Source organism: Diadema antillarum, unplaced genomic scaffold, assembly GCF_040938485.1.
Source record: "Diadema antillarum isolate AM-2024a unplaced genomic scaffold, OU_Dant_1.0 scf00000035, whole genome shotgun sequence".
Taxonomy (NCBI): domain Eukaryota; kingdom Metazoa; phylum Echinodermata; class Echinoidea; order Diadematoida; family Diadematidae; genus Diadema; species Diadema antillarum.
Window position 1 is genome coordinate 2,952,192 of NW_027270924.1, and position 18,297 is coordinate 2,970,488.

At 36.7% G+C, this 18,297-nt stretch overlaps 2 protein-coding genes across 2 annotated transcripts in view; both read left to right on the forward strand.

Annotated features, from left to right (window-relative positions):
• Positions 1 to 18,297, forward strand: part of LOC139744660 (uncharacterized) — a 134,163-nt gene that overhangs the window by 35,895 nt on the left and 79,971 nt on the right. The window lies entirely within an intron of this gene.
• On the forward strand, positions 433 to 5,585 carry LOC139744373 (uncharacterized). Its single transcript, XM_071654817.1, has 6 exons — positions 433 to 656; positions 1,192 to 1,257; positions 1,865 to 1,933; positions 3,117 to 3,249; positions 3,826 to 4,036; positions 4,860 to 5,585. Exons 1-6 carry the CDS (start codon positions 554 to 556, stop codon positions 5,583 to 5,585), a joined length of 1,308 nt encoding a protein of 435 aa, XP_071510918.1. The 5' UTR covers positions 433 to 553.

Consider the following 18,297-nt stretch of genomic DNA (forward strand, 5'->3'; position numbering starts at 1 on the left):
TTCGTTGATGGCATCATACATTAAGAATACAGAAACTACAAGGATTGATTATCATGTATAATATATGGGTAAATATATTATTCATATTTCTTAGTGATTCTATACATGGCTTGGAAAGACTAGATTTAGTCATACATTTCCTTGTACGTGTAATAAAAGTGTGTGTGTGTGTGTGTGTGTGTTAGTGTGTGTTAGTGTGTGTGTGTGCATGTGTGTGTGTGTGCTGGTCTTTCTGATCTGAGATCCGGGGGTACTTCATTGTGAATAATTATGTTGTAGGAAAAAGATATATTGAAATAAATTTCCCTTTATTATTATTATGATTGCAAATAAATGAAATGAAATGAAATATTAACATATATTACTACTAGTATATAATTGTTCATTATGGCACGTTAATCCCTGCCTTCTTCACTCATTGAAAGTCTCCGTCGGGTTTTGTGATTATCCGGGGATTGTGCCTAACGGTCTTTGGGACTCGAATATCACACGCTTCGGGTCCAAGATAACTCTCACTTGTGGCAAAGAATTCGTCGTGAACGGGAGTGCGACAATGCAGTGTGTAGGACTACCAGGGCGGTCGACCTACTTCCCTGTTTGGAACACTTCAACACCGTCTTGCCGTGAACATGGTGAAGCCAGAAAGGGAACTAACGGTGTGACGTGCAAATACATCCTTCAGTATAATCTTGTCTAATCTTTGATTACCACTGGAGTATTTCAAACCGATCTCCCATCAATTAGTGTGGAACAATGACAGATGATTGTACCGACATTGAATTAGTACTTCCACATCTGATTGAAGAATTGAACTAAGTAAATCAAATGCGTTTGTATCTTTCAAGACTTATTAAATTAAAATCATACAACTCGGAATGCACAGAATCTTATACCCTAACATGTAAACCATTGGGAAAGATTAGTCTTATTTCGGTCTTTTATGTTCATGAGAATGATACGTTTTTGAAAATGCCCCTGGATATTTTCCCGCCTTTATTAGAAAACATACAAAAAGAGGATGAATGTATTTTAACATTAACAAGTGATTCATGACAGATTACTACAGCACTTTCATCACTACGTTTCAATAAGACAACATTTTAAGTCTAAGTGGTATTTTATGCTATGCTGTGGGACGAATTCTGTTTATGTTGTTGTCACTATTTTTGTGTGGGGGTCTTTTGTTCACAGACGATGAGTGGGAGGATGTCAACATCAGCATAAAGCCCACACAAAGTATGCAAAACACGTCTAATGGTAAGTACCAAGGCTTGCAATTACAGCGCATCATATCCGCATGAACAAAATTTTTGTGTAATAACAAATGTCCTAAAGATTATTATGATAATAATAATAGATAATGATAGCATGCTCATGAAGCACAATCTCGACCAGCCTCAAAGCGCTTTTGAAAAACCGTGACAATAACAGCAGCGATGACGTCAAAGATAATGTCAATCACTATCGAAAATATTAATTTAAAAAAATGCTCATCTTCCTCGAAATTCAGTTGTTGTTAATGTAGAATTATTTCATTTGACTGCAACGGTTAATTTGATACATGTTAGAAAACAAGGACAATCTCATGAATTCAATAAAATGCCGACTTCTCCTTTGTGAGCACTCTTACATTACAAACAGTTACTGTTGTACTTTGATCACCATGCAAATAAGTCTGATATCTGACAGATACAAGAATTGTTCTGTATATGCATGTACGTATTGTCGATCTGGAAAGTGTGAAAACTGTAATATTGCCCAGAAAAGTGCTGTCACAAAAAGTACAAACTGATTAGGAGATTTCCCATCAACATGTACTAGTATATACTGTCAGTATTGCCTGTGTTTTGATTAAAATGCACAGGGCATAGACCGACTATTCAAGTTCTGACGTCATTTGGAGAGACAACAGTTACTGTAACTTCTTCGTCACGTGAGTTTAGTAATTAATTCAACCCATATAGCAAGTGGGTTTTTTTTACTGCATTTTCCCCTTCTCACTGGCAGTAATTTCGTCAAAACTATTTTGCTGCAATTGATCTACAATTTAGGGTAATCCTTTTGTTAACATGTTTTTATGGCAAAAGCGAACCACGGGTGACAATTTATGGTAAATTCGACATCATTTTATTTGAATTTAAATTCAAGGTATGAAAGTGCTACTGCTTTATTTATGATGACAAAAAAGTCTGATACTAAAATAATATTGGAATCAATAAAGCGTTGGCCCAGTTCTTTTTTTTATATGAAAGTTTGTGAGTTGAGTTCATATCTCAATGAACACATTATAAGACGAAAGTCGCAGACAGTAAAGCAAGACAGACAGAAAGACGATGCATATTCAAAAGTCAGAATACCCATTGTCCATGAAGAAATGGCAAGTTGTAATGTGCTTTTTTTCAACAGGGACTGAAGAAAACATATTATGTCTGGCGACTTTATCAGGTCTTCGTAGTATCGTTACTGTCATAGAACACATTGCGTTGGTCGAACAGAAATGCATTTTCTTGAACAGTTGAAAAAGCTCCAATCGTGAATATGGCCTACAAAAGCGATCAAGTACATTACGTCTGCCTATGCAAAGTAAACATTTACAGAAAATTTTGTTAATCCCTTATTCGTTTACAGTTTTGGTCAGGTTTGAATGCTCTGCCTGAATGTAAATCAGGGACTTGGGAACTGTTGTGATAAACATTTCGACTACAGTAATCACTTCAGAATCTGCTTATACGAATTTGTGTAATAATTCCCATAATTATGCTCTTTCCGTCAAGTGTGTGAACTTCTATGAGTACAACACTTCAAACCGGGCACGAATAATCTGATTTTCTGAAGTCTCTCATCTCATGCTATCTTAACAGTCACTCGTCAACAGCAAAAACAATTAATTTTTTTATGTTAGTATACTGCGATAATTCAGCAAAGTGAGAAATCTTGCCAGGTTACGGGATAGAACTATTTCTCTTCATAATGATTTGATCTGATTATGAAAAACAAAAACAAACGTCATTTCTGCCTATAGTCATCATTAAAGAGAAAAAAAAACTGCGAGAGCAAATTCTTCCTCCATTGGCTTTCGAGGTGACGATGGAATAACTAGATGATTTATCTTCCAGATACCGAACCAGATACCGAACTTTGTGGGATGAATTTCATTACGTACATCTTGGGAACCCTTCTCGGCGTTGTTTTCGCCGTTCTTGTCATGCTGTCCATGATAATGGCTTGGTGGAAACATCAAAAGAAAAGGTGACTTTTTTTAATACAAACTATTATATGGGGAAAGGGAATAGGGGTGGTTTATTTATTTAGTGGTAACAGGTCATCACAACAGTATGATTAAAGTCAATGGGAATCGAATTTCTGATTTTGTAATTCTGTCATTATAACGATATTTTTGTTACTTATTTCGCAAAATCTCACCACCAATACAACGGTGAACACTGAATAAACATACCTTATCAAGGGATCAAATAGAGGAGAAAACATCTCAGCTAGAATTTGCTGTTTTACCTATCATTGCATTCTCCTGATGATGTTTTGTAACATACTGATAATGACAATAATCAAATCTAAACTGAAAATAAAGAGGAAAGCTACATCTCAATGGAATTCTAATCACATCAAAACTTTCAACAAAAAGTTAAAACTTTCTTTTGTATTAAACTATACTAGCTAATTTATGGTTACGTAGTAATAATGTCTCATAACTCTTTTATTTTTATTTTATTTTTTTAAGCGGTCTATAATTACATCTCCTCCAGTTTGACAGTATGGATTCACTCCTTAACGTTTTTCCTCTTTATTTTACATAATGTAATACAGGCGTACAGAGGCTTCTGGTCAGTCAAATGTCAACTCAAGTGAAGAGCAGTCGCAGCTGAATCCTCTGAACACTTCGACACCAGGCTCAACAGACGGCGTTGTTTTATTGCACTCTACCAGTATCGACACTTATGTTTTGCCTCAACATCCAGACAACAAATCTGGTGGCGCCATCGGTCACCGAGAAAACACGTATGAGAACTCAGCAGAGGTGATTAACGACACATAAATTCGGGTTCGCAGGTTGTGGTTTTACATGTGAAAGTGTTATATATATATATATATATATATATATATATATATATCTTAAGGGGGTGAGCATTCTTCAAAAAGGAACAGAAAGCAAGAAACCCCTCAACTTGTGTGTGTGTGTGTGTGTGTGTGTGCGTGTGTATGCGTGTGTGTGTGTGAGTGTATTTCAATTCAGAGCGTGTTGCGGGCTTTGATATAGAGCAAATTCTTTTATCTCATTCCATCGAGCAAACGTAGGTGATTACAGTGCACTGCACTCTCGTTATATCGAACACGATTATGATACAATTCCGCAAAATTATCCACTATATGTTTTGTTTTGTTTTTTAATTGTTTAACACTGTTCATTTACAACGAAATTTCGATATTACGAAAGAAAACTGCCGGTCCCGAGGACTTCGTTATAACGGGAGTCCACTGTATATTTCAGTCAGCGGTACCTTTGATATTTTGATATGATCATGCTAAACTAATGCAACTAAGTGCCCCGAGATCTACGTCTATCTGACAATCTGTACCTGTAGTTGCTTTTTAGTTTTGAATGTCGACTTAGTCCACACACAAATCGTCGACATAAGTTGACTCATTGCACTAGAATAGACGGTATTTTTCGGATCTCCTTTTCTCTAAAGCATCATTCCTGTTTGTTTTGATTTCCAATCATGTATTTTGATGATGAGGAAACATGAAAGTTTGCTGAGTAATTATATTTCCCTTTTCAGAAGCTATCCTCATATAGATATGCCTCCTGGCGATTTTTTTTTGTGGGTTTCCTGATACAGGGTCATACGTCATCTTCAACGGACCGATCTCGTGAAACTAGACAGAGGAGCGGGAGAGGTTCAGCATACACTAGATCATGTCCTCATGACGTCATACACCAGGGTGGTAAACACGAGTGTAATAATGAGGCAGCGGATAACACGAAAGCACTATACATGGACATGTCAGGTTCAGAGAAGAAAGGGAAGAAGAAGGTAATATTTCTTCAATCCAGGCATTTTAATAAAGAGGAAGAAGATATTGATGAAGACGGCTACCTCCTTTCCAATGTCAGTCTGCACAGAGCTACTAGATTTCAACCTAAAGCAAGTGTGTCACCATGTGGTAAAGAAATCAGCATAGCGTCATCTATTCAGGCCAGAGGTGTAGATGACAAATGTGGGAAATGCCAATCGTCAATTTACCACGAAATTCCCTCAGCTTCCGAACAATCCGCGCCTATTCCAGAACCGCAGTGCTGTCCTACCTACTGGAATATTGAAGGAAATGCCGAATTTGGCCATTATGCAATGACCCGAGGGTCACGAGTGGAGCATGAGATGGATGAACATGGCTATCTCGTTTTAGAAGCAGATCCTGGTGAAAGCGTCAATGATGGCTGTGAGAGCCACAACAGCTTGTCTTCCACAAAGATAGATTTGTACGAAAACGAAATTTCCCCCCAAACAGAAGATCACTTCAATTCAACAGTGTATGAGAGTATTCCTCGCGAACCAGAACTGTAAAGATGCCTTTATACTTATTTTGGAAACTGGTATTAAAATAATTTCACAACAGCGACGAATATAGTTGGGGATTACGATGGGTAATGTTCGTCATTCCGGATGTTCGTTATTCCGTAACACACAAATTCCCTTTAAATACATGTTTGTTATTTTAAAAATTAAATTGGGTTCCTTAATTCGAAAATTTGCGGAGTAATTCAGAAGGTTCGTTGGTCTAAAAATGATATGAAATTTGGAATTTGGAAGGTTCGTTAATCCTAACATAATAAATAATAGATTCGAATATCCGAAAATTAAATAAAGTTCAGATTTCCAATGGCTTGTTGATCATAAGGTTCGTTCGTCCGGAAATTCTTCAATCTGAAATTGAAAAACAGTTCGATATTCCAAAGGTTCGTTAATCCAAAAATAATGTAAGGTTTGTTATTCCGAAGGTTTGTTAATCCGAAAATAGTAAGAAGGTGCGCACTAACAAAACTTCTAATATATCAACTTATATTTTGGCTAAATTATCTGTGAACTATTCGTCATGGAGCGTTAGGGAATCATTTAAGCTTTATAAACCTTAATTACAACCATGCAGTATAACCCGGAAGTATGAGAACAAATGCCTTTTTGAAGAGAGCCTTCAAAGAGGATTCGACCTTCGTCCTTAACAGGTTGAATTCAAGTGAAAAGCAAAAGTAATATTTATGAACGAACGCAAAGCAAAATAATTATAACCTGTGATGTTTATCATTATCCACTGATGAAAATTATACATAAAGCATCATTGTCATCATTCAAAACTCATTCTTTGCAATATTCGTGTTAGTGACACATTAACTCCATTTGTGAAAACTCATATTGGTATCGTTACTATAAGATGAATGTAAGATAAACTTGATTTGTAAATACACTAAGGACTTATAGCAACAAGTGGGATCCTTGACAGGACAAATCACATTCATGTTTATACACTGTATTAATGGATGTTATTTTGGAGTGTTTTCTCGATACGCTGCAAAGGTACATGATCTATCTGTATACCTCATTGAAGATACCTGTTTCCTACCATGACGTTTGTGTATGCACGATGATCAGGTGTGTTGGGTTATAATTACCGAAGTACATTGGTAAATGAATGCAATTTAAAATTATAGGAACGCAAGAACTTCATCATGTTTCTAGCTTGGACTAGGACATGTCATCATTTAAATAGTCTCATTTTCCCACCCTACTATTAAAAAATATATATAATACAATCTAAGGTAAATTACGTCGTCAGACTTTAGTGGTATCAATGTAGACGGCACACGTATTTGCTCGTGAATTATAAAAAGGTTTTCTGGCATTTCATTCTTCGTGCCAGGCTGGACTAAACAGATATCGCAAGTGCCTTGCTATATTTCTGAATAAGCTGGTTTTGTGTATTAAAAAAACAAAACAAAACAAAAAAAAAACAAAAACGAAAAAAAACAACAACAACCAAAAATGAGAAATATGCTTGAGAACATAAAATGTGTCATAATATTTTATAATAATGGATGGTCTTTCGGATAATTCCAATGTTTAGTAATGTTTACTATAAGTTGTCATCATTACGGTGATATCTGTGAAACAAGTTACAAGTCAATAAGTTTCAGTGAAAGTGAACAAGTGAGCTGACGTAAGAAACGCGAGAAAGCAACGAACACTATTCAGAGCTTTAGTAGGACCTGCGAGGGACGTTTGATAACTCAACTAACCCAGAATGTTGTATACACAATGTTCATAACTATGGTAATCTCAATGGGACATTGTATAAAGTAATTTCAGGTATGGATTTCACATGTAATATTGTCAAATTGAATTAAGGGCAAAGAAGTCATCGTTCTTTAGATTGAAAACAGAGGAAATAATAGTTTGTCTGATGTTATGCAGTACCGGAATTCGTGTTATCAGGAAATACCTGGCACAATTTCATTCATGATCAGAAGACATCCAGAGCTAAAATTCCGGACTTTGAATAATGAAAGCAACGCTGGTAATAAGTAATCATTAGATGATATTGTAACAAAGATAATTAGTGTCTGCAGTGCTACTTCTTAATGTCCTATAAAGACACTGAAAATACATTGTATCATATTCGTACAATTACAAGAAGCTTAATAACAAGAAACATTAGTTACTGATGCCGTTATTTAGTGGAGGTACACTGTATCAAGAAGAAAAGAAAATAGTGCAGTTTAGTGTGTAACTTCTTAGTGTAACTTAGTGGCATTTTTTGAGTTGTTGACATTGTCAGTTTTCATAGTGTTGTCTGTGCGCGTAAAGTAATTTGTGCCAAAATTAGCCCGTCTGATAGTGTTTCATTAAGAGTTGTATAGATGATGTAGTGTAGATTTTTTTCCCCTCTAATCTCAAGTGTGAGAAGTTGTCTAGCAAATGCTTGGACTTTAAAGGTTATTGAATGTGCAACACTGAACAGTATTCCGAACTAACTTATTTTTGATATATTGGAACATGATATCCAAATGAACTTTTGGTCAGAGGACTGCTACAAGCTTCCTGCTTCTATTAAAAACTATGTGTCTTTACATCCACAGCCATGGTGTATTGGCGAATCTTATTAGTTTATCAAATGTGTCTTTCCTCTTGATCTGTAACTGATGCATACATATGTTTTTATTTGCATCCAGATGCGTGGATGTACAGCATTTGAAGCTGTATGGATGTGTATATGCATGCTACGCCTGTGTGTGTGTGTGTGTGTGTGAGTATGTTTGAATGTGTGTACACATACACTGTACATGGTATTGAAGGGACCTTTGAAAGAATTAACATGTTTAATAAGGTCAGAATCAGCTACACTGTATTCAGTTATTGCAAGAGGTTAGAACAGCAATTCAATTATGGGGAAGGGAAACAAAATGCTGTCAAAAAAGGTAGGAAATGGGAAGGTTTATGATATGGTTCATTGACATTTGCTCCTATGACAATTGTCGCCATGAAATATTTGCACGCTAAGCTAAACATAAATTCTACCCACAAACATAACCCTAACCCTAATCCTAATCCTCACATCAAACTAAACCTAAAACACTAATATCACAACCCAAACCTGAGCCCTAAGTCCTGGGAGATAATGAGACGGGAACAATTGTCGCAGGAGCAAATTTCGTGTCACCTCATAATTTACATAAGGAGGCATATACCATATTTTCCTTCAGATTCTAAAGACAATATACATTTATATATATATATATATATATATATATATATATATATATATATGTATATATATATATACATATATATATATATATATATATATATAATATGTATGTATTTTTTGTGTGTAAATAAAGCTGTCATAATCTCAATGTAAGCAGGAAGGTTTGATAAATATCAAGTATTAACTGAAGTGTAATAGATGTACGTGTGTGCATTCGTGTATTGATAGGTACAGGACGAGGGTGTGTGTGTTTGTGTGTGTGTGTGTGTGAGTTGTGGTAAAAATGAATTGAAAGATGATCGACAATGTAAGTACTCGCTCGTGCCACTTTCCTAAAAGCCTTGGGAATCGGCTAGTACGCTTTCGATTGGACATCTACGCACGCGCAGGGAGTGGCCGATTAGCTGAAGAGGTCTCATGACGTGTACTCGAGCCCTTTTCTTCCTCAGCACTGACAGAGTAGGGATATTATGTGTTCACATAACTCTACAGAGCAGGAAAGATCTCCTGGAAACGTCATCCGTTCTGCAGACATTTTCCATATCGAGGGGGAACGGGCCTGACTATCCATATCATAATATCATAAATTCAACATAATCATGCTAAAAATAAAATAACTTAAAACAAACTGGTACTACATGCATTCTGAATCTTGAATATCTCATAATTCTCAAGGATGCAAAAGTTGCTACATCCAGATACAGGTTCAGCTAACTCGAGATTAAAAATGTAAAGAAAATCTTTAATTTTTGTTTCTCCCTTTTCAACAATTTAAAAGAAAATGTGGCAAGACGTCATTTTATGCGCCAATTTTGGCTACCATCTGTAAAGGACAAGTCCACCTTCATAGGCATGTGACAGGGGCGGATCCAGGAATTCCGTAAAGGGGGGGGGGGCGCAAACAATATGTCTGGTGCTACTTCCGGGTTTCATCTCATTTTTCCTTTTTATTTCTTTTGTTTTAACTACAAATAAAGAGGTGGCGGGCGCCCGGTACGCCCCCCCTCTGGATCTGCCACTGTGTGAATTGAGTGAACGCAGCAATATTAGTAGAGAGCATTAGTGAAAGTTTTGGGAAAATCGGGCAATTCGTTCAAAAGTTTAGAATTACCAGTTTCAATTTCATTTATAGGAATACAACTTTCAAAAAAAAATCAAATTCAATCAACATAAGAAGTTCCCATGCATTTCTGCGAGTCCTTTCTGGTTTCTCTCTGCAATACATTGGATTGCTGTACACAATTACATTTTAATTTCAAAGTTTCATTTATTCAGTTTTAGTCTACTGTATTTTGTGAATAATTTTGTCTTCCACGTTCAAATTACTTCCTTACAGTATCGATGTAACATTAAGAGAATGGCTATATCTCAAAATTTGTCTACATTCAAATTTACATTTTGATTCCATTCACACCTTCCCCGTGTCCATATCATAAGTTGCCACAGTCGGTTCAACTGTAGACCTGTTTCACCCAATGGTTTCTCCAGTGATATAGTCTTGCTATAGTTGTCAAAAGCTTCGCCCATAAATTCTGTCCGTATTCGAGATATTCATGTATACGTGTACTCTTCTCTAGCAGCGTCAGGGTCGTGTATGAATGTAATGTACATAATAAGTGTTTCAAAGAGTTAAACGAGCTTTCATAGGCCCTACACAAGGCAAAAGTCCCATTTTCAGAATACATTAAGTGTGCATATTCAAATAGACGAGTAACTACAAAGAATATAAGAAACAACGAAAAAGACTGTCCATATGTTGTAAAAATTTTGCCTTATTGCTTATCGTAAATTTGAATTCCTTAACCTTCTTCTAACGCCCTTTTTACATGTTTATTTGAGAAACTCATGAAATTGTATGCTGATTATACATTGAATAAACCAGTTACTTTCTTGAATGCTGATCTCCGTGATCATTCAAAAATTCACTCGAACTTGAATGATCACATTTTTAAATGGAATGAAAATCTGATGAAATTAGGCGGGAAAACCTGTATTATCCCCCTGCCTTCTGAAAGAGGCAAATCAAGTGTTTTGGGTTTTTTTTTTAACGATGCGAGAAAAGTGAAAATATGTTGAAATGTCTTTATATTTTCATTACATTGTTCTATACATGTGACATCACAAGCTGTAATAGTCTTCTCATCCTGCAGTGACAGAGCAGAAACTTTAAAAAATCAAAACTTCTGAACTGACTGTCCGATTTTCCCAAAACTTTCACTGATGTAATATTACTGCATTCACTCAATCCACATGAAGGTGGACTTGTCCTTTGATATTTCAAAGCCCTCAATTGTAAAAGAGCTTTATCATCCAGATTTGAATCCAGTACTCACAAAAGAAAAAAAAGAAGCAAAACAGGCGGGTTCAGCTTCTTGCACCAAGACTATCATACATTTAAAATAATCTAAAATGCATAGGCCAAAGAAATGGAAAGACAGAGAGAGAGAGAGAGAGAGGGGGGGGGAGGTAAAGAAAAAGAGATAATGCTTTGTGAATTTGTTTAAGTGTCGAAAGTAGTTTTCCACCTTCAAGAATTTTGTTTATCACTTTGTTTTACATATTTCATGTTCAAAACATGCACAATTCTTTATGGAGTCGTTCAGCTTGCTGGAAGCACTTAGCCAGTAATAATGTAGTCCAAAAGTATCCCATGAATTTCAGTAACTATCACAGAAATATGATAATAGATCTGTAATAATAACGTGACACAATACAATATCTCAAACGACAGCGTGGGCGTTACATTACTGAAACTAATGATTGGCGTTCTCGAGTGACTGTATGCTGTGGATCCTCCTGTATCGCTTCCTTGAAAGCCCAGACAACTTTATGAGATAATTGCAATTTCATTCTGCTCGAACGCAGTCTCATGCGCACTCAGACTTTTTAATACTCCAACGTCATCAATCAGCTCAGTACCATCAACAGTAATTATCGTTCATTCTTATTCCACGTACCGGTTGCATGTAGGGTTTGAAGGGAACATTACACCGACTTTCAGTCTTTTGAATAACAGCGTGCTGGTATTTCGGAGTTATCTGCAGTGGCTGTGCTATGATTCCCCCTTTTTCGCAATGGAGGAAAGAATGATATTCCTTGTATGGATTTCTGCTCATTTCATGTTTTGCAATCCTTCTATGAAGTCCTCAGCATTGGAAACTAATACATGTAGGTATACCTTTCAATTTTCATTCCATCATTGACATACCTCGCACATTTCTCTCTTTCTCAGTTCTTATTGTTTGTTTGTTTGTTTGTTTGTTCATTTTCCATCTGAGAAGATGGCTGGATAGCCCATATTCAACTACGTTAAGCTGGTCTTCCATGGGGTCCAGTTGGATGTGAGGTGGGACCACTTCACCGGGTTAAGCATGTCAGTCTTTACACAAGAATGGGATGTTATATCAGATATGCTTGAACCTCTGTTCTAAAAATTCCCACGAGTAATTAGGTTCTATTAAGTTAACCTTTATCATTTTTTTTTCATCTGCTACGCTTTTGAAAGAAAAACGATATATAACTTAACTAATGGGCTATTACCTCCAGGAAGACGAATGCGTTCAAAGAATTTGGTAAGAAATAGTACATGATTCGGTGCTTTAAATCATGTCACCGAACTGACATCAGCTCGAATACTTGAGGAATGTTTCATTGTTCCTTTTATTACTATTCTCATAATTCATTGATTTACGTGAACCCTTTGTTATCCTTATCATCACGCAGATTTCAGTCTAAATTGTTCGGGGATTCCAGAACGGGAGATACGGTGTGACCGAACCTGCGCTGACAACCATGATAGTTGGGTTCTGCAGGCACCCCGTGGAAGGAGAATCCTCTATACCCTCAATTCCATCAACAATATTGTGGTGGGATTCGAAAGACTTGATGAAATAGCAAACATGACCTCTCGGAATGTGATAGTGAAAGACAAAGAGTATTCTCCCTTTTTATCACTTACCCATCGGACGAAGCTACGGTTATGGTATATATATCTACCCTGTGAGATTCAACATGAACGTGAAGTGTTACGAAGGTAAGTGTAGTTTCCATAGCATGAATACAACTGTTCACTGACTGTTACTCCCTCCAACCCTTTTTTCCCTCCATCATTCGAAACATGATGTTTCCATCTGCATGACAGGACATAAGACTAGGAATGAGTTGACAATAATTGTACAAATAGCCGTGTGATTTCAAAATGGCTGACATCGTGTTTTTAAAAGAGTGAAACATGAAGATCTACAGTGAGGACGCACTCCGTTGACACACATTACTATTAAAAACAATAGATTTAAGTCTTAAAATGTAAAAGACGCGATGAAACAGTGACATAAAATAGAAGTAAAATGAAAGTATACAAGGTAATTGAATGTCTTGTCATAAGCCCCATTTTTATCGAAGCCATAATACTGTACAATTAATGTATCAAACTGTCATTTTATGTACAGTATACAAATATATAGCGATTGACAAACAATTGTATACAGGACCGAAATACTGGAATGCTCTCCCAGTACAAATTAAAATTAAATTGCGTACGATCATTAAAATTTCTTTCTACCTTGTTTATGCGCGTTTTGCTGCCGTGCTTGGTTGTTGTCATTCAAATTTGTTGAGCCTTGCTGTTTGCGCTCTTAAATTCCACCAAATCATTATACGTCTTCCTAGTGTATAGACTTTGGAACTCGTTAACAACTGGCTTTGTTGCACTCACGTCGTTGCTACTGGCTGGTAAATCTTTTTTGAAGTGTTAGTACATGCAAGTTCTCTCTCCCTTATTAAGGCTTCCCATGTCTCTTCTGCACGAGGACCTGCATGTTGAGTGTTTGCAGCATTATTCAAATCTTATTATCACACCATACTGTTAACATTGCTAAAACAACTGTTCATACCTCTGCAGAATGTGGTTATTTGTTTGTTTTCACTATATGCATTTGAGAAGAATCTGTGATTTCCACGGATATCCTTGCCTTTCAGTTTTGTTTTCTATATTTTAGTCCTATGTTGCACCCGTGCTCCTCATTTGTTTTTGTACCCTCTGTTCAGAATTTGGGACCTACGCTTAACAGGCTTGCATTTAAGTAGGTTCCATCATTTTCTCTAGCATTTATACAGAGAGCCAAATTTACGAAGAGGGACCGCCATGTTTTCTTTTTTTTATATGTTTCTTTTTTTAATATGTTTCCGGAATATGCGTCATTCAAGTTCGACGAGAGTCACACAATGAAACTCAAAGACCAGATAAAAGAAGTCCTTTGTGCTGAGCCAATTCTTTCAAAGTTGGTTGACCTCCTCGCAGCGGCTCTGATAGACCCGCGGGTATCTCAAAGTGTGTATGCGGCAGTCAACCTGGACGTCGAGAAAAAGCAACAAGAAGTGAATGAACTCGAGAAAAAAGTCAAACAACTGGAGAAAAAGCTCTCTGACAGCGAAAACTACCAGGAGGAACAAGAGCAGTACTCAAGGCGAAACTGCCTTCGAATATACGGCGTGCCGGAGAAGAAGGACGAAATCAGCGATGACGTTGTGCTCGATCTTCTCAACTCCAAACTCGACCTCGGTTTCAACGTGGGGGAAGGCGACCTCGACAGAACACACCGGATTCAACCGAAAAGACCTCAGACATGAAGAGCTGATCACCCACGGCCACTGATCATCAAGTTTGCGCGGTACAATGTTCGTCAAAAAGTGTAACATGCCGCTAGAATGAAGCTGAAGAGAACCCCGATATATATTCGCGAAGACCTGACATCATCTAGGCAAGAACTCGTCCGTGAGGCTCTGAGATGTGACTCGATCACCAGAGTATGGACCAATGACGGCAGAATTCGTGCACTGACAAGGGATAGCAAGATAGTGAACATTCGACATCTGGTAGATCTTGAAAGAATCAGAACACTTTTACATATTAGTTTTGTATATTATCATATACACTAGTCTTGTAGATGGCTGTTAAATTTCCGTGTTTATCATGTGACAAGTCAGTCAGGTCTAATCAGAAAGGTGTACTTTGCGTCTCCTGTTTAAAATGGGCACACTTCCGCTGCTCGGGAGCTTCTCATGAACTTTTCAATTCTGATGTAGATTGGATGTGCAATGCGTGTTTGATGAATGAACTACCTCGAAACATAGATAAGTTGAATGATAATGATGATGAATATGTAACTATCAGTCAGGAAAGTGTTGATAAACTGTAACAGATAGATTTATCAGTCATCAAAACCCTGAAGTTATATTTCAGCATGTAAACTCGCATCCTGGTTTTAACATTGCACAGTTGAATGTATGCTCTCTTTTGAAAATTTTTTGATGAAATAACACACATAGTGAAAACAAATAAAATCCATGTGTTGCGTCTTTCTGAAGCAAAACTAGACCAATCTATTACTGATAATGAATTTTCTATTGAAGGATATGCAAGCATCAGAATGGACAGAAACAGAAATGGTGGAGGTATCTTGATATATATATTCACGAGTCTGTAATATATAAAAAGAGACAGGATATCTCTTATGATAAACTGGAGTTATTGTGTATCGAAATTTGTTTACCAAAACAAAAGCTATTTCTTGTGCTTTACTATTATAGACCCCCATATTCTTATATCGATATGTTTGATAAAGTAGAAAATCTCTTAGAGAATATTGAAACCCAGAGCATTGATTATGTTTCTTTTGGGTGACATGAACTTTGATCTTAACAAAGTGCCATCAGCACATCACACCAAACGTTTATTGCAAATAGCGGAAGAGCACGAGCTGAAACAATTCGTTGAATTGCCTACTCGGACTGTCGGATTACATCTAAAACCTCAACTCTAATTGATGTTTTGTTTTCCTCAAATCATGAGAAAATATCATTTTGTGATGTAATACCCCTGAGTTTAAGCGATCACTTTATGGTCATGGCTACTTGGGGTAATACCAAACCACAGCCAGGTAACCATAGATATGTAGTCAGCCGAAGTGTTAAGAAGTTACGTGAAGACGAATTCATTGAAGACCTGCAGCAGGTGTCTTGGAGTGACGTGCTTGCGGAAAGTGATGTAGAAAAAGCATAATGAACTATTGGTCTCAAAATTCAATTTCATTCTCGACAAACATGTTTCACTTCGGAAAAGGCGAGTCAAACTAAAAGAGACACACCATGGATGAATAATGATGTATTAAGTAAGATTCGAGAAAGGGACCAGATGAAAAAGCAAGCCAAAAAGTCTGGATCTGAGCTTCATTGGGACATGTATAAACAACTTCGAAATAGAGTTACATCCATGATACGAATGGCCAAACAATTATACGTCTCTAAAATGATCGGAGATAACAAGGGTAACCCCTCCGCTATGTGGAAATCTTTGCGTTGTGTTTTTCCGAACAAAAAAAAAAGAATATTTCTATTAATAAGTTGGTTGTCTCAGGCGAAGATGTCAGTGGATATAGAAATATTGCATCTCATCTGAATGACCATTTCACAGGTATTGCAAAAAAAAAAAACGTAAAGAAGCGCAACTGTTTGGTAATAACATGGAACAATTTATGGAAAAAGCATCGTCTGTGTTTAGTTTTCAGGAGATCTCAGAACAAGACATTCTAAAGCATGTCAATACAATACCTTTGAACAAGGCAACTGGTCTTCATCATATTCCTGCAAGCATACTCAAAATATCAGTAAGTCATATGTTACGGCCTTTAGCACATTTGATCAATTCATCTCTGGTGAAAGGTGTAGTACCAAGCGCATGGAGATTAGCACGTATCACGCCACTTTATAAAGATGGTGATCCAACCAATGTAATCAATTACAGGCCAATTTCTGTTTTACCTGTGCTTTTTAAGGTATTGGAAAAAAAATAGTGTTTCAGCAGGTCACTGCGTATCTAACGGAAAATCGTCTTTTATGTTCACAATAACAACACGGTTTTCGACCAAAACATTCCACTTCGACTGCTGTAATGAATGTCATTGAAGACCTTGTGTGTGCCATAGACAAAGGTTATGTTGTTGGTTTGATCTCATTAGATCTTGAAAAAGCGTTTGATCTTATTTCGCATGACATTCTATCAAAGAAATTAGTTTACTATGGTTTTGATGAGAATGTGACCAGATGGTTTAGACATTACCTTAGTCAAAGGAGACAGATAACTGTGGTCAATGGAAACGAATCATCCTGTTCTTTTGTACATTGTGGTGTACCGCAGGGCAGCATATTCGGTCCCCTCTTATTTATATCGTTCTCAAACGATCTCGCAAAAGTTGTTGAAAAGTGTCGCCTGTCTTTGTATGCGGATGACACCTGTGTGTATTTTGCATCCAAAACCCCCCAAGAATTACAGCACGTCTTGAACAATGATCTTTCGCTGATGGCCAATTGGTTTTCGCATAACCACCTGATATTAAATGTACAGAAATGTAATTACATTCAATTCAATTCAATTCATTTTATTTCCATACTTCTCATTCATGGACATTATAACAGAAATCAAACAAGTTCTTTCACCTTGCAAAACACAACAATATACATGGTGATAACACTGTAATTATATGTAATAACTGGTCAAATTCGAAATCGAGATGGGGTTGATCAAAGAAAAGTATGGCGGGACCTACATGAAAGCAAACTTGTTTGGCTGTAAGCCCCGAGTAATCAGTGTTTGTGAAAAAGAAACGGAGAACGGATAGTAGATAAGACCAGATGATGTAAGGGTGCCAAATAAGAAAAAAAAAACTAAAATGTGAACTATTACTGTGACCGAGCTATCATTGGTTTCAGGAGTACAACATGATTTGCATAATCATAAAGCCTACTTTGGTATATACACTATACACTGTTGTTGCATTAAAGCTATCGCCAGGGTATGATCAGGGTATGATACATGATCTTAGGATCTAAAGTAAATTTTCAATTTTTGTATTGGTAATGCAGAACTTGAAAGAGTTTATCAAAGTAAATACCTCGGTGTAATTATTGATTGTAATCTAACTTGGTCTCAGCAAATTGAAAGTGTAAGAGTTAAGGCCATACGCAATCTTACTCAGAAGGGCAAGGGGTTTTATTGACAAAGCAACAGCTCTTACGCTGTACCACACTTTAATCCAAAGTCACTTTGACTACTGTTGTACTCTGTGGATGAGTGGCAATTCAGTGCACTTAAGGCGATTGCAGATAATACAAAACAGAGCGCTGAGAATCGTGTTGCAAGTTGATAATCGTTTTAACCGCCAAACAGTATATAGTACACTTAAGATTGACTGTTTAATTGATCGTTGGAAAAAGCAAGCATTAATTTTCATCTTCAAACTGCTGAATAATTTTCTACCAGAAAGTCTATGTTAATGTCTCGAGAAAAGAGTAAGCCACTACGATCTACGTAATCATGGAAATATTCTTAACCTCCCTAAGCCCAAATCAACTATTCTTAAAAATAGTACTTTATATTCGGCATCGAGATTATTCAATACACTACCAACAGAAACAAGATCCTTGACTTCAATTACGGCATTTTCAAGAGCAATTTCCTAC

What these genes read in the sequence shown, in the direction of transcription:
- LOC139744373 (XM_071654817.1), top strand. Translation starts at nt 554, where the DNA reads ATGCAGTGTGTAGGACTACCAGGGCGGTCGACCTACTTCCCTGTTTGG. An exon ending in TATGCAAAACACGTCTAATG is followed by an intron (nt 1,258 to 1,864) that starts GTAAGTACCAAG and finishes TAAAATGCACAG; the next exon opens with GGCATAGACCGACTATTCAA. An exon ending in TACTGTAACTTCTTCGTCAC is followed by an intron (nt 1,934 to 3,116) that starts GTGAGTTTAGTA and finishes TTTATCTTCCAG; the next exon opens with ATACCGAACCAGATACCGAA.